This window comes from Scylla paramamosain, unplaced genomic scaffold (assembly GCF_035594125.1).
Source record: "Scylla paramamosain isolate STU-SP2022 unplaced genomic scaffold, ASM3559412v1 Contig127, whole genome shotgun sequence".
NCBI lineage: Eukaryota > Metazoa > Arthropoda > Malacostraca > Decapoda > Portunidae > Scylla > Scylla paramamosain.
The window spans coordinates 137,142-161,439 of record NW_026973792.1 but is presented as its reverse complement, the minus strand read 5'-3'; the positions used below and the strand labels follow the sequence as shown (position 1 = coordinate 161,439).

Here is a 24,298-nt window from a genome sequence, read left to right as displayed (position 1 = left end):
TAGTCTGCAGAAACTGACTCAAACACCCTGCTGGGTGTGTCCGTGTCCTGCCAGAGAGGTTCGTTGGCTTGGCTTGGTAGGAGTGGACGGCATAGTGAGCATCCAGAAACGACGTTCTCAACGTCTCTGTCCATACCAGGCCAGTACACCGTTTGTCGGGCCCGTCGCTTGGTGCGCTCCATCCCCTGATGACTGTCATGGAGTCGCTCTAGTGTTTCTCGGCGGAGGCTGTGAGGAATAAGAAGCCTCGGCCCGTAAACCACCAGGTCGTCGTCTACGGCCAGCAGACTGCGCACCGGCCAGTACGTACGCAAGCGGTGATCGAGGTCGTGGCAATGATCAGGGAAGCCCTCGATGATGACGTTCTTGAGCAAGCAGTACTCCCCGTCTCTTGCTGCTGCGGCACGTACCATTTCCACAGTCTGATCCTGGAGTGGTGCTAAGCGGACGCCGTCCTCATTGGTGGCAGATAACGCTGAGATGACCGCTGAGTGGAGAGGGTCGAGGTCACCAGAAGTAGCAGCATCCTCTTCCTCCACTGGGTCCTGTACTGGAGCACGTGAGAGGGCGTCGGGCACACAGTGTGTCGATCCCTTTTGCCAGCTTGCTGTGAAAGAATACTGAGCAAGCTTCTCCCTCATGCGCTGCAGCCGCAGGTTCTCTATTTCTCCCAACAACTTGCTATTGAGGAGAGGTATCAGCGGGCGGTGGTCGAGCACTAGATCGAAGTGAGGGAGTCCTTTCAGGTAGGTGCCACATTTCCTGACTGCCCAGACGATTGCAGCCATTTCCAACTCTATTACTGCATAGCGGCTCTCTGTGTCTGTAACAAATCTTGACCCGCATTGCACCATCTTCCACTGGTCACTGTGCTTCTGCAGGAGAACGAATCCAAATCCGTGCATCCTTGAGGCGTCAGTCTGTAGCATCGTTGGTAATGATGGGTCGAAGTATGCCAAGACAGGTGGGCTGACGAGACACTGTTTCACCTTCTCAAACGCCTCTTCATGGTTAGGAGACCAGCACCAACTGTTCTTCGGGCGTAAGAGATCTCTGAGGGGTTGTGCAGCTGCAGCCACAGCAGGAGAAAAGCTTCCAAGCTGGTTTGTAAGACCCATGAATGATCGTAAGTCGGTGATGTGCTGTGGTCGTGGGAAGTCAGAGATTGCCTTAACTTTCTTTGAGTCTGTCGTGTAGCCTTGTCCAGAAACAGAGTAACCACAGTAATCTACCACTCTTTCCGCGAATGTAAACTTCTGTGGGTTGAGAGTGATGCCGTGCTGGTCACACCGCCGCACAATCTGAATGACATGGGCTAAGTGCGCACTGTAGGTGGAGTCATAGGCCAGGATGTCGTCCACGATCTTGATGGTGTTAGGTATGTCGCCGAGAGCTTGGTCTCCTCGACGGTTATACTCGTCTCCAGACGAGACGAGACCCATAACCGCTCGCCGAAACTTGTACCGACCCCAAGGTGTTATGAAGCAGGTTAAATCCTGGTCTTCTTCTCTAATGGGGACTTGAAAATACCCCATCTTGGCATCAAGAGTGGTGAACCAAACTGCTCCGGTCCCGATCGAGGCGATGGCGTCATGAGGTGAGCGCACTGGATACACGGGCCTCTTCACGTAACGGTTGAGTCGTGTCAGGTCAACACACAGCCTTACACCAGATGTCTTTTTTGGGACAGGCACGATGGGGTGGCACCATGCCGTAGGGTAGTCCACACTCTCGATGATTCCCTTGTTAAGCAGCTCTTCCAACTGGCTCTTAATTTCTTCACGCCAATTGTAAGGGATTGTACGAGATGCTGTTACGGCGAAGGGTCGAGCGTCGTCTGTCAACTCGATGGCCATGGATCCACCAGCCATTGCACGTAAACCTTCCTTTGCTTCGAAGACGCTGGGAAAGGCCTTGATCACAGCAGCAGCGTGCCCCGCACGCTGCTGTGGCGTTGGGTCGTAGGAATGAGGCCAGCTGATCACTTCTGTGGGCGTAGATAGAGGTGGCTGCGAGGCGGTCGGGTACTTGATGGAGCTGTTGCCGGTGTGCTGTTCTTCCCTGCGTAGCGGTCGGATTTGAGCCGGAAAATCTTCGGGGAGGATTCCGAGAGCGATGGAATCGTACCAGCTAAGCAGCGCCCCCTTCACCTCCTTCACCACGCTCACAACAGTCTCAGCTTCCCTGTCGCCCAGTTGCAAGTGCGACGAGAAAGTTCCTACACAGGTGAGGGGGTGATTACCGGCAGCATAAAGTCCATCACCATCAGCGGGCGCCAAGCTGGAGGGCGGGATTCCAAGGAGTGTTGCCGTGTCGAGGCCAATAACGGTCGTTTCGGCCCCAGAGTCAGGAGTCCACGTAATCTTGTCTCTTCCAGCGGGATGTGTGGCGGTAATGAGCACCTGGGGCGCAGGTCGTGCCGTCACCGTCTTTGTGTATACGCCTGATAAGAGCTGGTATACACTGGCACTGGCTCCCCGCCTCGGGCCTGCACCGCGATGAGGAGAGACAGTTGAGGAACTCCTCGAAGCTCCTCGTCGTTTCCTCACTGTCTGCTGACATACACTCGCAAAATGCCCTCTTTTCCCGCAGTTACGACACACTTTATCTATTGCCTGGCATCCCCTTTTGTCACTGCGACAATCTTTGCCACAACGATAACAGCCCGTGGGGCTTGAGCCCCCGAAACTGCCCTTCCTGTAGTTCGAGACAGCGTTCACACCATGGCTCGAAGAGTGAGAGCCGCCCCTTAGTACTGCACTACACTGGTTAGCGCTCTCTGATGCTCTGCAAATATCTATGGCGTTTTCAAGGGTGAGTTTCTTGTTTTCCAGCATGCGTTTCAGAGCCACTTCGTCTCGTGTCCCAACGACAATTCTGTCACGCAGCTGATGGTTTATGCACTGGTCGCAAAAGTCACAGAAATTGGCGATTTCCTTTACAGCACATAAAAAGTCGTCAAAACCTTCTTGCGTTTCTTGCACGCGGGAGTAGAAGTCTCTTCTATCCATGATGATGTTGCGCTGGCTTCGCAGGTACTCACACATTGCATCGAGGATGGTTCTTAACTCCGCGTCTCTCGGTAAGCTTATCCCGTAGCGAAGTGTACGGGTCCACTCGTCGTCTAGGACAGCAGCGAGTGCCGCCCTCTGCTCAGCCAGGGAGAGACAGTCTATCCTGGCGAGGGTTACGTATCCTTCAAACTTATGGCGCCACGTGTCGAACTCACGTAAAGATGCTGACGCCGTTAAGTGAGGAATGATGGTGGCGGACGTCGGGAACCTCGCGCCCTGGGTAGACGTGCTGCGGGCTGTGGTTTCGCCTTCATTGCTCGCCGTGGTGCGACTGGGAGCTTGTGTCCCCACTCTCTCCAGCAGCTGGGTTAAACGCTCCTCGCGAGCCTGACTCTGCTCCGACTGTCGCGCTAGCAGAGCCTGACTCTGCTCCGACTGTCGCGCTAGCAGGGCAGCCAGCGCCTCCAACTGCTTCTCCATTCTGCGCCGTACCCACTGCAGCCTTGTCCTGATCCTACTCACTGCGCCATGTTCGACTCTTGACCAGCAGGGGCACAGGAAACGCAGGTAACAGTGCAGGTGTTTATTCACAGAAGGTGTGAACAGAAGGCTGGAGGTAGGTGATCTCTCTGCGCCAGGCCGCGCACTTCCACTTAACACTTATGACTGAAGCCTAGCTCGTTCACTCATACACGTATTCATGCCTCACACAAGTCTCGCTCATTCACTCGTTCACACAACTAGCTAACAACCACACAGTAGTAGTAGTAGAAATCTCCTCCTCCTTTTTCTCTCCCTTTTTTCTATCTATGTGTGTGTGTGTGTGTGTGTGTGTGTGTGTGAGAGAGAGAGAGAGAGAGAGAGAGAGAGAGAGAGAGAGAGAGAGAGAGAGAGAGAGAGAGAGAGAGAGAATTATCTTATCGTTAATTAATTCTCTCTCTCTCTCTCTCTCTCTCTCTCTCTCTCTCTCTCTCTCTCTCTCTCTCTCTCTCTCTCTCTCTCTCTCTCTCTGTACACGTGTATTTTTTCTTTCTTTGTTTTCTTTGTGTAGGAGGGACACTTCCCAAGAGTACCAACAGTGCAGTAACAAACAGGTCCAATGAGGTGCCAGTCTCTAGACAGTCCAAAGTGGTGGTCAGACATTGAAGGCTAAGTGTGTTGAAGCCTCCATCCTGAAAGAGTTCCAGTCACAGGAAGGTGGAAATACAGAGGCAGGCAGGGAGTGAAAGAGTCCACCAGAGAAAGGGATGAAGGACTGAGAATACTGGTTAACTCTTGCAGTGGGGAGGTGGACAGAATAGTGGTGAATGACTGAGAATACTGGTTAACTCTTGCACTGGGGAGGTAGACAGAATAGTGGTGAAAGGCTGAGAATACTGGTTAACTCTTGCAGTGGGGAGGTGGACAGAATAGTGGTGAAAGACTGAGAATACTGGTTAACTCTTGCAGTGGGGAGGTGGACAGAATAGTGGTGTGTTAACTAGTAAGGGATTCACCAACAATAAAAGTGACTGAGATTTGCATAATTCTCCTTTTGTTTAATATTCACAATTATGAGATGTATGAAATTTGAAGCTTTCCTTTGATTTTCTTGTGGTATAGAAAAGACTGGTTGGCTGCACCTCCGTTAATGGCTAATTCATTGAGTTGGAAGCGTTACGTGGCTACAATGATAATCTCGTCTCTTTTTTTTCTATATAAGATTGTGAATATTTAGCATTGGTGTATAATCTATGTATTCCTTAGGGTTTTTACTTATATTTTGTACCGTGTTTTTTTTTTTTTCTTTAATATTGCTTGTGTGGAGAGGTTCCTTGAGGGGTGGTGTGTGTGTGTGTGTGTGTGTGTGTGTGTGTGTGTGTTAGGATGATTACATGTGTGGCTGGAAGAAAGTAGTCCCCCCGAGCTATCTGTGTGTGACTCTTCTTGGTGCTGCAGGAGTGAATAGACATCAAGAAAGCCTGGCGGTGACATTACTAACAGAAATGGATAGAAAATATATAGCTACTGCTAAATGTTTTTCATTTTCTTTTGTAGTTGTATAAGAAAACGTAATTTTTTATGGGAAACACAAGAATATTAAGCAGTATCCAGATTTTCCGACATATTAAGGCAACTTACCCATTCGTAATTTTTGTACAACATTTTCACATATACCAGAAGAAAGAAAAGAGGTGGCAGACATTTAAATGCCGCTGAACCAAAATTATAAATGTTTTCAGATGGAGCAAATGCAATCTTGCTTAACCCAACACATGAGAAAGCATTAATCGCGTCCAGTGAATTTTACTTTGATGATAATACATTATCAGATATATATGACGAAAGCACACTACTACTTATACTACTACTACTGCTACTACTACTCACAAAACAAATATGAATAAAACACCCAGCATGGCGGAGGAGAAAAGAGCAAATATCTTCAGTGTTACAACTATTACAATACCACAGCATCCATATTATCTGTTCCGTTCTCTCTCTCCTTATCTCTCCTCCTCCTCCTAACCTAACTACTAGTGCTGCTACTACTACTACTACTATTAACCTAACCCTTTATTCTCCATCAGATTTGCATCAACCATCACCAGCAGCAGTAGCAGCAGCAGCATGGCAGTAGTAGCAGGAGTAGTGAATGGTCACACGTATGTGGTGACTACTTGGACTATCAGGCCGCCCTTGTAGTGTGCTGGACTATTGGTCAACAATGAGCCGAGAAAGTTACTTAGTACAACAATTTCGGCGATAGTAGTGGCTGTAAGTAGTAGTAGTAGTTGTAGTAATAGTACTAGTAATAGTAGTTATGCGTGTAATGTCAATATGGTCCATTTTGTAACTGTAATTGCAAAGATTCTCGACTTTGTTTCTTAAAGGCGTGACGTAATTAGAGAAAACGTATATATTTTAAGGGACACTAGTCTGTACTTCATTATTTCTGTTAATTGCTATTATACGAGTTTTTTTTATAGTTTTTCTTGTATATACTATTTAAATCTACTATTCTGTGATGTTTAATACTAGTACTTATTATGTTTAAGTGGGAGCAGTCAGAGAAAGAGCTATATTTATAATTTTTACTTGGAAGATCAATATGGTCCATTTTATTAAGTAAATTTGTAGGATACTCGACCTTATGTTTCTTAAATAAGTGACGTAATTAGAGAAAACGTATGTTTTTAAGGGATACTAACTTATACTTCATTATTCCTGGTTATTGTTATTATATTAGAGAGAGAGAGAGAGAGAGAGAGAGAGAGAGAGAGAGAGAGAGAGAGGAGAATTTAGTATGTCTTCTATATATGTGTGTTTTCATTATCATCATCTTATTCTTTTCTTCTTCTTCTTCTTCTTCTTCTTCTTCTTCTTCTTATTATTATTATTATTATTATTATTATTATTATTATTATCATCATTATAATTATTATTATTACTATACACACACACTCACACACGCAGTAGTAGCAGTAATTATAATAGGAAGAAGAGAAACATGATGATGATGATGATGAGGAGGAGGAGAAGAAGGAGGAAGAAAAATTGTTGTACTTTTCTGTAATATATTTCTAAATAACTATAAGTGGAAAAGCAGAACTAATAGTGCACCATGATAGTCCATTAAATTGTTCATCTCTGACTATCGCCATCATCAATTACAAGTTAGTTAATAAAGAGAAAATTGAAAAAAAATATATAGCATATCAAATTCTAAGACACACAGATACTTTCAACATTTTTCTGAATATCTAAATAACTACCGCAAAGAAAAAAAAAAACAATAGTACACCAAGATAGCCCATTAAATTCCCCACATTTTCCTATCAACACTATTCAAAAAGTCTATTAAAAAAAAATAATGAAAATAAAAAAAATCACTTCAAAAACTCCCAAAAGACACCGAAGAAAGATCAAGATTCAAGATTGTCAACATAGGACAGAGATGTGTAACATGGGAGAGGATGAGCCGGTGGAACATGTGGTGCTGGAGTGTGTGAAGTATGAGAATGAGTTGAGACAGGTGCAACAATATAAGTACTTAGGGATGTGGATGAGTCCTAGTGGGTGTGCAAAGGCAAAGAATGAAAAGATAAGTATGGTAAACCAGTGGGTAGGTCGATTGGGAAGCGCGGCAAGGATGAGAGCAAGTAAGTATGATGTGTTGAGAGAAGTGTGGAAGAGTGTGGCTGTGCCAAGTATAATGTATGCTATGGAGGTGATTGCATGGATTGAAAGTGAAATTGATAAGTTAGAAGTGGGCCAGAATAGAGTAGCAAGGATGGCACTGAGTGCACCGAGGTGCACAGCAGTTGAAGCCTTGAGAGGTGACATGGGATGGAGCACCTTCAGAGAAAGACTCACAAAAGCCACACTTAGGTACAGGATTAGGCTTGAGAGAATGGATGACGCAAGAATAGCAAGGAAGGTGTACCTGTGGAATGAAAGTGGAAGCAAATGGAGGAAGAGATGCATGAGAATGACAGACAGGAATGGATTGCAAGTGGTGTAGGCGATAAGAATGGCTGGGAGGAATCAAAATGAGCGTGAATGAGTGGTAACAAGAGGAGGCAGAGTGGGAGCCGAATGGGATGTGAGAAAATGGAAGAATGAGATAGACAAAGAAGTGAAATGTGTGGCACTGAATGAATGGAAGAATGAAATGGAAAGAAAGAAGACCCTGGAATGGTACAAGGAGAAAGAGGCCCCGAGGTATGAAAGGTGGTATGATGGAAGCCTGGGCGGTGATCTTCTCTTCCGAGCGAGGGCACAGTGTATGGATGTGAATGCAAGGAGTTACAGGTGGTCTGAGTCCCGCAGCAAAGTGTGCCAGATGTGTGACATGGGAGAGGATGAGACGGTGGAACATGTGGTGCTGGAGTGTGTGAAGTATGCCAGAGACAGGAATGAGATGATGCAAGTGATACTGACTGAGTTAGGGCATGATAGGAATGAATGAGTGGAGAAGACAGGAAAGGAATGGATGGTGTTGTTGCTGGGACTGTGTAGAGAGGCGAATGAAAGGATGATTGAGGCGGTGAAAGAGTTTCTGGAGAGAATGTGGCGTGCCAGATGTAGGAACAGTTACAGTAGATGATGATGTTTGTTAATTTTTTTTTCTTTTCTTTTTTCCCTTCTACAGGAGTTGCCGATCCAAAGGCCTGGTTTAAGAGTGATCCCGAGCTATCTGTACCATCAAGATCAAGATCGAGCGTCCATATCAGATGGCGAGTCTGCTTACAAAATTGCATCGGAGGGACTGATAGAGGCAGCCACAATTATCCATCATCATCGGCGACACCATGGCTCTTGAGAAGGTAACATGGCTACCATTCTACACTCACATCATCTGGCTATCAACACACACGAGAATGGCGGCGGTGCGGAGGTGTAAATAAGGAAAATAGGCGTATATGTGAGGGCGGGTGGCGGGGATCTTATGGCGGAAAATCGAGGGATGATCGAGGGTGATGCCCCACCATTATTAATTACTCCTTTATTTAGCGATTTTCAACACACACACACTTGCCCGCCAGTAAGAAGCAGGTATGGGCGGCCATCTTGAGCGCTAAGGGACGAGGGGACAAGGGGAAATAAGGGAAATATGGCTCAAAATGCCTCCTTATTTTATTGTATTTTCGATTTTTTTTTTTTTTTTTGATATATGGAATTATTTGTGTGTGTGTGTGTGTGTGTGTGTGTGTGTGTGTGTGTGTGTGTGTGTGTGTGAGAGGGAAGGGAGGGCGGGGGTGGGGGAGTTCTTGTGTTCGTTAAGGATAAAAAAAAAAAAGTTTTTAACGTAAATATTTTCTTTTTCTTCATTTTCTTGTGTTTGTTGTTTGTTTTGTTTGTTTGTTTTGTTGGTTCGTTATGTGTGTGTGTTTGTGTGTGTGTGTGTGTGTGTGTGTGTGTGTGTGTGTGTGTGTGTGTGTGTCAGAATATATCGTTTTTATTTTTTTCATTTTTTCTGTTTTTCTTGTCTTAACTGAATATTTGTTTGTTTGTTTGTTTGTTTGTATATGCATGTATGTTTGTCCTCTTCTTCCTCTTCCTCCTCTTTCTTTCATCTAGACCTCCTCTTCTCTCTTCCCATCTCTTCCTCCTCCTAGCCCAACCAAGCCTAATTCTCTCTCTCTCTCTCTCTCTCTCTCTCTCTCTCTCTCTCTCTCTCTCTCTCTCTCTCTCTCTCTCTCTCTCTCTCTCTCTCAGACAGACAGACCTCGATGACAGCGTGGTGAGCGAGGAGGGGGAGTCAACCAGCAGAGTAGGGGAGCATGACCCCTACTTTGAACCAGTGGTGACCTTGCTGGAGGTCTTCGTGGTTAGTGATGATGACCAGGAGGAGGAAATGATAACACTGAGTTTCGAGGTCAGGTCAGGTTGGTAATGGTGTTTTTTATTATTATTATTATTATTATTATTATTTTTGTGAGTTTTTTATTGGTTTATTATTTTATTGAGAAATGTTGTTGGTAGTTTTGCTGTTTCTTGTTGTTAGGTGAGGTGAGGTCAGGTCAAGCACTGATGGTAATTTTGCTGTTTTATCATTGTTAGGTCAGGTCAGGTTTTCTTATTGCAGGTAAATAGTTATTATTATTATTATTATTATTATTATTATTTTCTCTCAATCTATGTTTTCTTTCTTACTTACCTCCTCCTCCTCCTCTTCCTCCTCCTCCTCCTCCTCCTCCTCCTCCTCCTCCTCCTCCTCCTCCTCCTCCTCCTCCTCCTCCTCCTCCTTGTTCTTCACATAACCTCTCTTCATTTTATTAACCTAACCTAACATGCAGACAGTGCCAGCCTAACCTAACCTCCCCCCACCTGCAGGCAGTACAAGCTGTTTCATTATCACACCTCTGAGTCGCCCCCACAGTGGAAGGAACGGGGCATGGGGGCCATTAACATTCTGAGGAACAAGCAGAAGAAGGCTGTAAGTGGTTGGGTTAGGTTTGTGTGTGTGTGTGTGTGTGTGTGTGTGTGTGTGTGTGTGTGTGTGTGTTGACTGGGCTGCCTCATGTGGGATTACCAGCCTGATATGGTGACAGACAGACAAGCAGACAGACAGACAGATAGATTATTATCACTATATTATTACCAGTCATTAATTCAAATAGATAGATTATTATTATTATTATTATTATTATTATTATTATTATTATTATTATTATTATTATTATTATTATTATTATTTTATCACCAGCCATTAATTCTCCCCTTATTTTTCAGGTGGAGTTTGTTCAGCGGCAGAATTAATGCCAGTGGCTGAGTTCAGATCCTCCAAGACACACACACACACACACAGCAGCCCCTCCACCTCCCCACAGCCCTCCACAGTCTCTGACACAGCCCCTGACACAGCATCTGACACAGCCCCTTCACAGACCACCACATATCTCACACATACATAAGAACATAAGAAATAAGGGAAGCTGCAAGAAGCGACCAGGCTTACACGTGGCAGTCCCTGTATGAAATATACCTACTTATTTCCATCTGTTATCCCCATCCATAAACTTGTCTAATCTTCTCTTAAAGCTCTCTAGTGTCCTAGCACTAACTACATGATTACTGAGTCCATTCCAATCATCTATCACTCTGAGAACCAATTTTTTTCTTATCTCCTTCCTAAACCTAAATTTTTTAAGCTTGTACCCATTATTTCTTTTTCTACCCTGGTTGCTGATCCTAAGAATTTTGCCTACATCCCCCTTATGTCACTCAAAGACTTCTATCAGGTCCCCTCTTAACCTACGTATCTCTAAAGAATGTAAATTTAACAGCTTCAACCTCGCCTCGTAAGGAATACTCCTCATCCCCTGTATCCTTTTAGTCATTCTCCTCTGTACTGATTCTAATAGACCTATATCTTTCCTGTAATGTGGGGACCAGAACTGCACAGCGTAGTCTAGATGAGGTCTGACCAGCACCAAGTATAACTTTAATATTACTTTGGGCCTTCTACTTTTAACACTCCTAAAAATCACACACACCACAAGAGCCTCACAAACAGTCTCACAGCCTTCACAAGCAGCCCCACACTCCACCACAGACACACCAGACCCACAGCCCTTCACCTCACCCACTTCCCAGCCCCCCACAGCCCCCCAGCCACCACAAATGAAGTCAAAGGAAGGGACTGTGGCTTCACCCAGCCAGCCAGGACAGCCTACAGAGAGGGGGTAGTCCCAGTCAAGTCACAAAATATAGGCTTGGTTCTTCCTACAGTTTGAAGTCAATGATTGGACAGGTGGAAAGGTGGTGGTGGTGGTGGTGGTGGTGGTGGTGGTGGTGCTGCTTCTTTCATTCTCTTTGTTTACTTATTGTTTTTTTCTTTCCATTCTCTCTCTCTCTCTCTCTCTCTCTCTCTCTCTCTCTCTCTCTCTCTCTCTCTCTCTCTCTCTCTCTCTCTCTCTCTCTCTCTCTCTCTCTCTCTCTCTCTCTCTCTCTGCCCTTCACTATTGTTAGGTAATAATTGCAGTAACAGCAGTAGTCATAGTTATTATTGTATATTTTTTTAGCACTCCAGAACAGTGTAGTAGTAGTAGTAGTAGTAATTGGCAGGAATTAAGTACATTATTAAATATATTCTGATCTTGATTTGTGTTGCAGGCCAGACAGCTTAGTGGCAGAGCTGCAGGTGGCCCTCGTCAGCTTCCTGGTGGCACAGGTGTAGGATGGCTGGGAGCAGTGGAGGTGCCTGATGGGGCAGCTGTGCCGGGCAGAGGGGCTGCTACTGCTGCTGCGGAGAGCCACACTTGTATGGTAAGCTTCTTTCAGTCCTTCTCTAACAGGTTAATGAGGTTGTTGTTGTCATCATTGTTGATGTATTTTTTATGTTTTTCTCTATAAAATTGGTCTCTCTCTCTCTCTCTCTCTCTCTCTCTCTCTCTCTCTCTCTCTCTCTCTCTCTCTCTCTCTCAAGTTAGCTTAGTGGTAGTGGTAGTAATAACAGTAGGAATAGTAGCATTAGTAGTAGTAGGAACACCATACACTTAACACTCCCAACTCTCCCTTCCAGACCCTAGTAGTAGCAGCAGTAATAGTAGTAGTAGCAGTAGTAGTAGTAGTAGTAGTAGTAGTATCAACACTAACCACTCATTATTTCTCTACTGGTGATCTCCTGGCTTTCCTTACTGAGTCTTGGTCATCCTCTTTTAGAGATTTTGGTGAAACTTTTGCTGTTGCCTTGGACATATCAAAAGCTTTTGATAGAGTCTGGCACAAAGCTTTGATTTCAAACTATCCTCCTACGGCTTCTATCCTTCTCTCTGTAACTTCATCTCAAGTTTTATTTCTGACCATTCTATTGATGCTGTGGTAAACGGTCACTGTTCTTCTCCTAAATCTATTAACAGTGGTGTTCCTCAGGGTTCTGTCCTGTCACCAACTCTTCCTATTATTCATCAGTGACTTTCTAAAACCAAACTTGTTCTCCTATGCACTCCTATACTGATGATACCACTCTGCACTTATCCATGTCTTTTCATAGACGTCCAACCCTTCAGGAAATAAACAGTTCACGCAGGGAAGCCACAGAACGCCTCACTTCTGATCTCTCTAAAATCTCTGACTGGGGCAGACCAAACTAGTTATTGCTCACTGCCTAAAAAAAATCAATTCTTCCATCTATCAACTCGACACAACCTTCCAGACAACTATCCCCTCTTCTTCAATGACACTCAACTGTCCTCCTCTTCTACACTGCCACACTCCCCTGCCTGTTTTCCCTTGGTACAAGCTTCTCATGTGATGGCTCACCCATAATTTTCCTCACATAATGGGTCCTGGCAAGCTTGACAGTGAAGAAAAGTGTTGCGATGGTGTTTGTTCAAGAAGGGATCAGTAATTGTGAGACAGGAAGGAAGATTGCAAATTCAGAAGCAGCTGTCATCTGGGTGGCGGATGGAGGCCGCTCACCCCCGGTCATCCTGCAGCTCACAGGCCTCTTCTGACCGGGAGAAAGATGGCGCAGCAATTAAGTGTTCACCGTGCATGTGTTTTGTCAACTTATTATTCCTGTATCTGTCTTCCTTTTTTGCCCTTAGCCTTTCTCTCAGGAGTGGCAGCTGTGCCCAGCACTGGTACTGCCCTGGCCACTTGTGTCACAGCTGTCTTTGATCTCCCCGTCTTCCTTCCAGCCCCATGGTTACTGACCTTGACTCAAACACCATCACGACACTCTCTTCCCTGTTAAACTTGCCGGGATCCATTGTAATGTAAGGGGTATTGAATGTGAGCGATGAAACGAGAAGGTAGTGGCAAGGGGGAAACGTACAGGGGAGCGCAGGAGAGACACCTCTCTCCACTGTGCCTGACAGTCTCTCAGTGATTGAAAGACTGAGCATAACATCTTCAGGGCACGTGAGTTGCCATGCATGACAATTTGGCACTTTTTCCATGTCTTCTTATTTGAGTAGACATATCATATCATAGTGAAAAGTCTAGTTTATCCTGTATGTGGAGACCTTCAAGTTACAATACAGCCCACTGCTTTAAGAGTTAAATGTGCACGTCAATGTTTTCTGTCGTGCCTTCTTTGCTGTGTAATGTTGTGGTGAAATGGTTAAATTCTGGACTGAGTTGTGAGTCATGCAGCAGGAGTACACATTTAAGAGTTAAATGTGCACGTTAATGTTTTCTGTCGTGCCTTCTTTGCTGTGTAATGTTGTGGTGAAATGGTTAAATTCTGGACTGAGTTGTGAGTCATGCAGCAGGAGTACAGATGTGTGTCTTCCCCGCAGGTGGTAACACGGAGAGGAAGTGGAAGAAACCTTGGGACGCTCCCATAACTCAGGAGCAAGAATTACACCTTACTGGAACCTTGTGACTGACAGGTGGTGGTGACTGCAGGAACCAATTCAGGTGAACATTGTGTTTTGTTGCTACACTTGAGAATCCTCTATCCTAAATAAAAAATTGGCAAACTTTTTTTTATTTTCTGGCCAATCCTGTTTACCTTGAGGGCATGACCTGTACTCTGCCAGAAACTTTATTCCCTGGCCAATTATTATTATTATTTTTTTTTTATATTACCTTGAGGGCATGACCTGTACTCTCAGAAAGATTGCCTGAAACTTTATTTCCTGGCCAATTATTATTATTTTTTTTTATATTACCTTGAGGGCATGACCTGTACTCTCTGAAAGGTTGGCAAACAAAGATACTATTGACATGTCATTATGTTCAAGATTGTACACAAGATGGAATACTGAATGTTTATTGTTTTACTGTGAATGTTAAGTGAATAATAAATACACAACAGGATAATAAACATGGCACTTGTTTTCTTTATTACTGAAGTGCTGGAATGTACAAAACTTGTCTCAAGCCTGAATGAAGGTGGTGGTGGTGGTGGTGCTTGTTGAGTACAGAAGAGAGGGACTTCCTACATTCTTCCTTCCCAGACTGGAGTGGATTGGAGAACATTTGCAGCAGGGTCTTGGAGGAACAACACTTGCAAATTCTTGTGTCTTTGTGTCAACTTGAGTGAGGAGCAAACTCTTCCTGGTGAAACTGCCCACAACTCTTGTGCCTCTGCAGGTGTTGAATGAAGGTTGCCTGTCGGTCCTGCCATGACTTAAGGGAATTTCACGCGTTCTTCCTGCCGTCAACTGCTTGACAGTCTTCCTCCTGCTTAAAATTCTTGACACACTCTTCTTATTGCAACTTGACTCTTCCTTGATTGCAATGAAAACTCTTGTACCAGGACCTCTGTTTTGTCCTGACAATACTTAACACCTCATGTAGGGCTTGAAGGCTTGAAGGTCGTGATGCTCGGCCTCTCTTCCTGGTGAAGCTTGATTCCCCAATTGCAATGGAGTATGTCAGGCCCAGTGTGACAGCACTATTTGATAACCAGATGCCAATATTGCAGAAGCAGGTGCTGATAGAGATTCCTGCAGGCTGTTCATAGGATGGTGAAGTGGAAGCCACACACTTCACACCTGCAAGGAATACAGACCATTAGTTCCTAGACATGTGAAGCTTGTTGTATGTGCTGAGATTCCTTGTAATGACTTTTTGATAACTGATTCCCTACAAAACTCCAAACAAAAATAATAGGTCTCTCTTAGGCATAGGAGATGTGCCAAGATTCCCTAAAAAAACTAAGACTACACAAGAAATATCATAGGAAAACGGAAAAAGTTTGACAAGCATTGCACAAGCACTCTCAAACTAAATTTATCTGTGCTGTATACCTTTCACCTAACTCCTCTGACTATAAGAAATTCTTTGACTACTTAACTTCCAAAGTGGAGCACATTCTGACCCTCTTCCCTTTTGCAGAGATCTCCATTCTTGGAGAATTCAATGTTCACCACCAGCTTTGGCTTTCCTCTCTCCCTTCATTGACCATCCTGGTGAACTAGCCTTCAACTTTGCTATCCTCCACGACCTAGAGCAATTGGTGCAACACCCTACTCGTATTCCTGACCGTCTTGGAGATACGCCCAATATTCTTGATCTTTTCCTGACCTCTAATCTTTCTGCTTATGCTGTCACCCTTTCTTCTCCATTGGGCTCCTCCGATCACAATCTCATATCTGTATCTTGTCCTATCACTCCAATCCCTCCTCAAGATCCTCCTAAGTGAAAGTGCCTCTGGCGTTTTGCCTCTGCTAGTTGAGATGACCTGAGGAGGTATTTTGCTGATTTTCCTTAGAATGACTACTGCTTCCATGTCAGAGACCCGTCTCTGAGTGCTGAGCGCATAATAGAGGTGATAGTGTCTGGCATGGAGGCGTATATTACTCACTCTTTTTCTCGACATAAACCTTCCAAACCTCGGTTTAACACAGCTTGTTCTCGTGCTATACATGATAGAGAGGTGGCCCACAAAAGGTACTTAAACCTTCCATCACCAGAATCTCATGCACTTTATATTTCTGCCCGGAACCATGCCAAGTCTGATCTCCAACTAGCCAAAAACTCCTTCATTGACAGTGTCAAAACCTTTCAAGATCTAACTCCCCTAGTGACTTCTGGCATCTAGCCTAAAATATCTCCAATAACTTTGCTTCTTCTTTCCCTCCTTTATTTCAATCAGATGGAACCACTACTATCACATCCATTTCTAAAGCTGAACTCTTCGCTCAAACCTTTGCTAAAAACTCTATCTTGGATAATTCTGGGTTTGTTCCTCCCTCTCCCCCACCCTCTGACTACTTCATGCTACCTATTAAAATTTTTCGCAATGATGTTTTCCATGCCCTCGCTGGCCTAAACCCTCAGAAGGCTTATGGACCTGATGGGGTCCCTCCTATTGTTCTCCGAAACTGTGCCTCCGTGCTTGCACCTCGCCTAGTCAAACTCTTTCAGCTCTGTCTGTCAACATCTACCTTTCCTTCTTGCTGGAAGTTTGCCTACATTCAGCCTGTTCCTAAAAAAGGGTAACCATTCTAATCCTTCAAACTACCATCCTATTGCTCTAATTTCCTGCCTATCTAAAGTTTTTGAATCTATCCTGAACAGGAAGATTCTTAAACATTTATCACTTCACAACCTTCTATATGATCGCCAGTATGGGTTCCGTCAAGACCGCTCTACTGGTGATCTTCTGGCTTTCCTTACTGAGTCTTGGTCATCCTCTTTGAGAGATTTTGGTGAAACTTTTGCTGTTGCCTTGGACATATCAAAAGCTTTTGATAGAGTTTGACACAAAGCTTTGATTTCCAAACTACCCTCCTACGGCTTCTATCCTTCTCTCTTTAACTTCATCTCAAGTTTCCTTTCTGACCGTTCTATTGCTGCTGTGGTAGACGATCACTGATCTCCTAAATCTATTAACAGTGGTGTTCCTCTGGGTTCTGTCCTGTCACCCACTCTCTTATTATTCATTAATGATCTTCTAAACCAAACTTCTTGTCCTATCCACTCCTATGCTGATGATACCACCCTGCACTTTTCCACGTCTTTTCATAGACGTCCAACCCTTCAGGAAGTAATCATTTCACGCAGGGAAGCCACAGAACGCTTGACTTCTGATCTTTCTAAAATTTCTGATTGGGGCAGAGCAAACTTGGTATTGTTCAATGCCTCAAAAACTCAATTCCATCTATCAACTCAACACAACCTTCCAGACAACTATCCCCTCTTCTTCAATGACATTCAACTATCCCCCTCTTCTACATGGAACATCCTCGGTCTGTCCTTTACTTACAATCTGAACTGGAAACTTCACATCTCATCTCTAGCTAAAACAGCTTCTATGAAGTTGGGTGTTCTGAGACGTCTCCGCCAGTTTTTTTCACCCCCCCCAGCTACTAACTCTGTACAAGGGCCTTATCCGTCCATGTATGGAGTATGCTTCACATGTCTGGGGATTTCCACTTGTACTGCTCTTTTAGACAGGGTGGAATCAAAAGTTTTTCGTCTCATCAACTCCTCTCCTCTAACTGTCTTCAGCCTCTCTCTCACCGCCGCAATGTTGCATCTCTAGCTGTCTTCTACCGCTATTTTCATGCTAACTGTTCTTCTGATCTTACTAACTGCATGCCTCCTCTCCTCCCATGGCCTCGCTGTACAAGACTTTCATCTTTCTCTCACCCCTATTCTGTCCACCTTTCTAACGCAAGAGTTAACCAGTATTCTCAATCATTCATCTCTTTCTCTGGTAAACTCTGCAACTCCCTGCCTGCTTCTGTATTTCCACCTTCCTATGACTTGAATTCCTTCAAGAGGGAGGTTTCAAGACACTTATCCACCAATTTTTAACTACTGGTTTGGAGTCTTTTATGGGACTGGCATTTCAGTGGGCATTTTTTTTATTGGATTTTTGTTACCCTTGGTCAGTGTCCTTCCTACATCAAAAAAAAAAAAAAAAAAAATGTGAGAACTGTGCCGAGATTTGATATGAAATGTGTCTAAATTCCATACTGTCACATTCAAGAAACGAAAATTGAAAGAAAGGAAAGCACCGGGTAGAGAAAATCTGAAAAGTACGGCAGTATAACGTTTGAAGCCAAGAAATGTGTTTAATAAATATGTCCCTATTATAATTTAAAAGCAAAAATTTGAAGAATTATGTAGAGTAGAAGAAAACACCAGATAGAAGAAATTTGCATGGCATCACAGAAATTTCAATGACACCACAATATATACACAAGTATAAAAGATGAACCTGATTAAAAAATTGCTATCTCTGCACTCATGAAAAACACAAATAAAAATTTAAAATTTGAAAAGAAGTCATTTTAAACTTTGGCCCATACCTTTTATTAGTTTTATTCATAGACAGTTTATGGTTGCAGAAATACAACAATTTTAAGTGTAGTCCATCTTTTTGAAACCCACTATATAAAGAAAAGGTCAGATAAGGGAAAGAATTTTGAAGCCAAATACATGAGCAAATATAGTACAAGAAAATATTTATCAGATGAATAACAAATTAGGAAGATAACTATTTGAAATAAGCCAACTTTGAGGTGAACTGGGTAAAAAAAAAAAAAATAATAATAAAAATAAATAAAAATCTAGTTTAATAGAACAAAGCAGCAATAGAAAAGTCTAATGCAAATTTAGAATGTAAATGTGTGTGTGTGTGTGTGTTTGTGTGTGTGTGTGAGAGAGAGAAGGGGTTATGTCTTTTTTGAGTGCATGACCATTCTTTTGGCTGCCTGACTAGGTTTTTGAGTGCATCACCAGTTTTTTTAAGTCATTAGTTTTTTGAGTGCATCACGAGTTTTTTTTTTTTTTGAGTGCACCACCAGGTTTTTGAGTGTCACCAGATTTTTTGAGTGTTACCAGTTTTTGAGTGCATCAGTTTTTTTTTGAGTGCATCACCAGTTTTTTTTGTCACCAGTTTTTCGAGTGCATCACCAATTTTTTTTGAGTGCATCACCAGTTTTTTGAGTGTATCACCAATATTTTTTGAGTATATCACCAGTTTTTTTTGTCACCATTTTTTTTTGTCACCAGTTTTTTGAGAGCATCAATTTTTTTTGAGTGCATCACCTGATTTTTTGAGTGTCACCAGTTTTTTTAGTGCATCACCAGTTTTTTTTTTGAGTGCATCATCAGTTTTTTTGAGTGTCACCAGATTTTTGAGTGTATCACCAGTTTTTTTTTGAGTGTCACCAGATTTTTGAGTGCATCACCGGTTTTTTTGTCACCAGATTTTTGAGTGCATCACCAGTTTTTTTGTCACCAGATTTTTTAGTGCATCACCAGTTTTTTTGTCACCAGATTTTTGAGTGCATCACCAGTTTTTTTGTCACCAGATTTTTTAGTGCATCACCAGTTTTTTTGTCACCAGATTTTTTAGTGCATCACCAGTTTTTTTGAGTGTCACCAGATTTTTGAGTGCATCATCAGTTTTTTTTTGAGTGTCACCAGATTTTTGAGTGTATCACCAGTTTTTTTGAGTGTCACAAGATTTTTGAGTGCATCACCAGTTTTTTTGAGTGTCATTAGTATTTTGTGTGTGTGTGAGCGCGTGGGCGTGTGTGAGCGCGTGGGCGTGTGTGAGCGCGTGGGCATGAGAGTGCGTGGACATAAAAGTACGTTGGTGTGCGAGTGCGTGGGTGTGCGAGTGCGTGAGTGTGCGAGTGCGTGGGTGTGAGTGTGTGGGCGTATGTGTGAGCGTGCGTGGGTGTGGATGTGCGTGGGTGTGCATATACCGTTACTAAAGGTAGGTAGGTGTGTGTGTGTGTGTGTGATAATGAATAAGGGAAATAATGACCAATCGTAGTTAACAAGCCAACTGCCACTCAGCACAGCGAATAAGCAGAGGGACCACAAAATAGCAGCCACGGACACACCAATCCAACATGATTTTACGTGCTTATATAATATAATCTCAAATTCACTTCCTTAATTATCACCTCAGTAAGCTTAATCAGACGTCAATCACCTGGACAAACAAGCAACCAACTTACCATCTGATCAGCATACTTCTCTCACCTGACAAATTAAATAACGTCACCTGCAGTCTAATCACCCTGGCAGCTTATTCCCTCGCAAATTGCTAAACTTCTATAACTTCCCATCTCTCACCTGATAAGCTTAACTACGTCACTTTGCCAGTGTTGTAATCACCATCTGTTCAACCTAATCACACCTACCCAACCTCACCTGGTCAACCTATATCAGCTCAGCCTAATCACATTACCTAACATGGCTTATCTAATCACCAAACATGGACAAACCTACCCATCCTTATTCTCACGTATTCATCCTTATCATTCATAATCTCATAGGTTACGCCTCAATTCCACCCACTGAATAATAATCTAACAATCTTCCTATTACCAAACTCTTACCTTCACTCCTTCACCGCCTCCTTCAGCCTTCCGCCACAAGACCACCGCACCTCGACGTCTCTCGCTGCGAGTCGTGGAAGGGGCCGAGCGGGGACGCCAGGCTGGAGGAAAACGAGACAATGATCCCTATTCTGAAACACTTCTGCGCCGCACCTCCACTAAACTGATAAGACTCTAAATGAAGTTGCACAGGTTTTCAAAAGATGTTTTTATGGTTCTAGTGACAGATTAACACGATTTCTATATTATTAACAGGAGAAATGCATTTAAAACCCGGCTATTCAGAACCTGTCATCATTTGAAAGGAAAAAAAAAAATGTGGTGAGACAAATGAAGCGTTTCAGAATACGTAGGTGTTGTTTTGCTTGTTGTCCACTGTATAAAAGATGCAACGCGAGTTTCTGCAAATACTGAAAGAGGTGAAGGAACGTGCAATTCTAAGTAGGAAATGTTCTATACACATATGCATTTTAAGGCTTTGTTTACCCGTCAGAGGAGTTGAAAATGTATGGGACTCGTTGGTGTGCTGCTATGCGTGTAGCTGACGTGAAGAACAGACGGCTGCATTGTCGCAGCCTCGGAGGTGCCACTTAATCTTATTTTTTGCAGGCTGTGGAATATTGCAGTATCTTATAACAAGACAAATGGTATTAAAAAGCATGTGATTTACCAATAAGCATTACACGACAACATTATTGCGGTGATTATAAGTACTCCTTTAAAATGCTAAGTGGCATCATCACTCAGCTGTTTTCAAGGTCGCTCGGACTCGGTGCCCTCCTCCGCTCCTCCCTCGCTTCGATGATGCCACGTAGTATTTTACAGGAGAGAGAGAGAGAAAGAGAGAGAGAGAGAGAGAGAGAGAGAGAGGGAAGCTAAGCATTAAGAAGCTGTTTCATTATCATTTCCTACGAGGCTGTTTCTTACTACGCTCCTTCCCCGACGTGCGCGCGCGTGTGTGTGTGTGTGTGCTTATTTGTATAGCAGTATGTCGTTCTATGTAAGCTCGTTTTAAGCGGGCGTACGTTTGGTTTAATTAAATGCCAATAAACACCAATATCACTGTAATAAAAAAAAAAAAAAAGAACGCAGATATCAAACACTACTGAGAGAGAGAGAGAGAGAGAGAGAGAGAGAGAGAGAGAGAGAGAGAGAGAGAGAGAGAGAGAGAGAGAGAGAGAGAGACTGTATATTGAATCAAAACTCCAACCGCCAGAGTCTGAAGATAAATCAACATAATAATTTTTGGGCAAGTCAGCAGACAAACCTCGCAGCCTTCATCACACTACCATTGGGTGACACCGCGCTTCGTTAGTGCCACACAAAGCTGTTCTGGGAAGGAGTGACACGTTTGCAAGGCGTGGCACTGGTCACTACAACGTCGCCACACATTTAGGGAAGTACTCTAGTGATACGAAATAAAAAAAAAGTCTGGATAACTGTGAAGGGTAGACAATGTATGCTTCCTTTTTTTCTTTTGATACTGTTCATTTTGTCTGCCTGGGTGAGTAATGTAATAATTTCACCATGCTGTCATTGAACCCCTGGGCAATAATAAGACTGGAATAATAAGAGTGCTACTGTGAAGGAAAAATATAATGATTCTTTTTTTTTTCTATCAGTTTTGTTCAACATCGGGTTTTTTCTTTTTTTTGGGGGGTGGGTGGGTGAGCAATGTAATGATTTCACTAAACTACGGTGAAGTACTCTAGTGATCTGGAATGATAAGGCTGTCTGGATGGCACTGTGAACGGAGGAGAACAATGTATATTTTTCCTTTAAATTTTGTTCCATTTCGTCTGTTTTTTATTTATTTATTTATTTTCTTTTATGTAGGAGCGAAGTAATAATGCTTACGTGTTGTGCCGCACGGTGCACTGCCCAGGAATGTAGTACGTGTAATGTAGCAACAGCTGACCCTTCTATGCCTCAGCCACGGTTATAAAAATGAAAGGATACTCTGGGCACAAACACCACCTGTCGCCAGTGTTACCTGATGACACTTGAAGGTGGTGAGTTGATGAATGTATCTCCACTTGGCGGGAACTGTCCGTTGTGTGTCGTGTAGAGAGAGAGAGAGAGAGAGAGAGAGAGAGAGAGAGAGAGAGAGAGAGAGAGAGAGAGAGAGAGAGAGAGAAAGCTTTTCGTCTCATCAACTCCTCTCCTCTAACTGACTGTCTTCAGCCTCTCTCTCACCGCCGCAATGTTGCATCTCTAGCTGTTTTCTACCGCTATTTTCATGCTAACTGCTCTTCTGATCTTGCTAACTGCATGCCTCCCCTGCTTCCGCGGCCTCGCTGCACAAGACTTTCTTCTTTCTCTCACCCCTATTCTGTCCACATCTCTAACGCAAGAGTTAACCAGTATTCTCAATCATTCATCCCTTTCTCTGGTAAATTCTGGAACTCCCTACCTGCTTCTGTATTTCCACCTTCCTATGACTTGAATTCCTTCAAAAGGGAGGTTTCAAGACACTTATTCATCAATTTTTGACCACTGTTTTGACCCTTTTATGGGACTGGGATTTCAGTGGGCATATTTTTTTTTATTGGATTTTTGTTGCCCTTGGCCAGTGTCCTTCCTACATAAAAAACTCTCTCTCTCTCTCTCTCTCTCTCTCTCTCTCTCTCTCTCTCTCTCTCTCTCACACACACACACTAGAAAATGAATGAAGGTTTAGGAGTGAGGCGTAAGATTAAAGGAGCGACTAAAATCAAGGAACGAAGGTCCTTTGACAGCCTTAGAAAATTGCATCATACAGCAAAGTTACAACACAGACCAGAGAAGTTTCCGTGTCACACTCAATAGAACCTGTGTCTATGAAGGAGTGACTCACCCCAGTGCTGCAAGAAAATTATGCCTCTTCATCCGGTACCACCAAAACACTAAACAAGAGGACATAGAAACCTGTGTAAAAAAAAAAAAAATAAAAAAAAAAATAAATAAAAAAATCTTTATAAATTACCTGTTCTGTCTGATTATGACCAACTCACTGTTCCACATATTTCACAAACTGCTGTGTGGAATTGTTTTGCGAACAGTGAGCAAAGGTGTTAGCAGCCTTGTCCCTATGATTTCTGAGTGTTTGCGTCTTAAGCCTCACTGCTGACTATACCCCCTCCGCCCCGAAAGTGATGTAAAATTGAGAAAACTCTAACCTGATGGAATTACGGTAGAATTGCAAAAGACAGGAGTCACTGAGGAAGATGCAAGGGATAGAAACAACTGGAGGAGATTGGTACATGGCGATAACCCATGACACCAGGGAAACTGCCAAAGACGACACAGTGAGTGGGGCGTCGGGCCTGGTGGCAAAGGCGAGAGGCGAGTAGTGGGCGGAGCAAAAACCCTCACCACCTGCTCCCCACTGATTGGATGGCAGCTTCAAATACATAACAAGGTAATTCTATTTTCCCTGCAGGCGCCCTGAACTCCTGCCAAAGCCTTATTTGCACTAGGATTTAGAGATCTCTAAGCTGGAAACAGGAGGCCACATTCTCTAGAATTTCCGAGAGGACACAGCCGCTTCAGCGATCAGTCCACCAGCATCTGTGCATTCCGCGGCTGTGTGCTGTGTGGTTGTACTGCTGTGTGGCTGTGTGGCTGTGTGACTATGTGCTGCGTGGCTGTGTGTTGTGTGGCTGTGCTGTGCTGTGTGTGTGTGTGTGTGTGTGTGTGTGTGTGTGTGTGTGTGTGTGTGTGTGTGTGTGGGTGGTCGAGTGGCTGTGTGCTGTGTGGCTGTGTGGGTGTGTGCTGTGTGTTGTGTGTTGTGTGGCTGTGTGCTGTGTGGATTTGTGTTGTGTGGCTGTGCTGTGTAGCTGTGTGTGTGTGTGTGTGTGTGTGTGTGTGTGTGTGTGTGTGTGTGTGTGTGTGTGATTGAGTGTGTGTGTGTGAGTGTGTGATTGAATGGCTGTGTGCTGTGTGGCTCTGCCTTTGTGGCTGTGCTGTTTGGCTGTGTTGAACAGCGGCTCCTGTTGCTGCTGCTGCCGCTGCTATTACTACTCGTGTTGCAAAGTTTAAAATAAAAACTAT

At 43.7% G+C, this 24,298-nt stretch overlaps 1 protein-coding gene and 1 long non-coding RNA gene across 25 annotated transcripts in view; one reads left to right on the top strand and one right to left on the bottom strand.

Moving 5' to 3' along the window:
• The window catches only part of LOC135099417 (ran-specific GTPase-activating protein-like), a 36,778-nt gene extending 22,501 nt beyond the window's left edge, over positions 1–14,277 (top strand). For 8 of the 16 annotated variants that reach the window (XM_064001755.1, XM_064001751.1, XM_064001748.1 and 5 more), the window contains 7 exons: positions 5,585–5,771; positions 8,149–8,323; positions 9,220–9,380; positions 9,834–9,936; positions 10,233–11,253; positions 11,616–11,768; positions 13,748–14,277. In XM_064001755.1, coding sequence (XP_063857825.1) covers positions 8,309–8,323; positions 9,220–9,380; positions 9,834–9,936; positions 10,233–10,259 — 306 coding nt within the window. In that variant the 5' untranslated portion in view covers positions 5,585–5,771; positions 8,149–8,308 and the 3' untranslated portion in view covers positions 10,260–11,253; positions 11,616–11,768; positions 13,748–14,277. Of the gene's footprint in view, positions 1–5,584; positions 5,772–6,945; positions 7,157–8,148; positions 8,324–9,077; positions 9,386–9,833; positions 9,937–10,232; positions 11,262–11,615; positions 11,769–13,747 lie in introns of those variants that run through there. The other 8 variants (XR_010267911.1, XR_010267912.1, XR_010267914.1 and 5 more) reach the window with 6 other exon arrangements.
• The window catches only part of LOC135099419 (uncharacterized), a 108,940-nt gene continuing 98,912 nt past the window's right edge, over positions 14,271–24,298 (bottom strand). For 7 of the 9 annotated variants that reach the window (XR_010267919.1, XR_010267922.1, XR_010267921.1 and 4 more), the window contains 3 exons: positions 20,753–20,876; positions 20,267–20,367; positions 14,271–14,950 (listed from right to left, as the gene is read on the bottom strand). This is a non-coding gene — a long non-coding RNA (uncharacterized LOC135099419). Of the gene's footprint in view, positions 14,951–20,266; positions 20,368–20,752; positions 20,877–22,259; positions 22,275–24,298 lie in introns of those variants that run through there. The other 2 variants (XR_010267925.1, XR_010267926.1) reach the window with 2 other exon arrangements.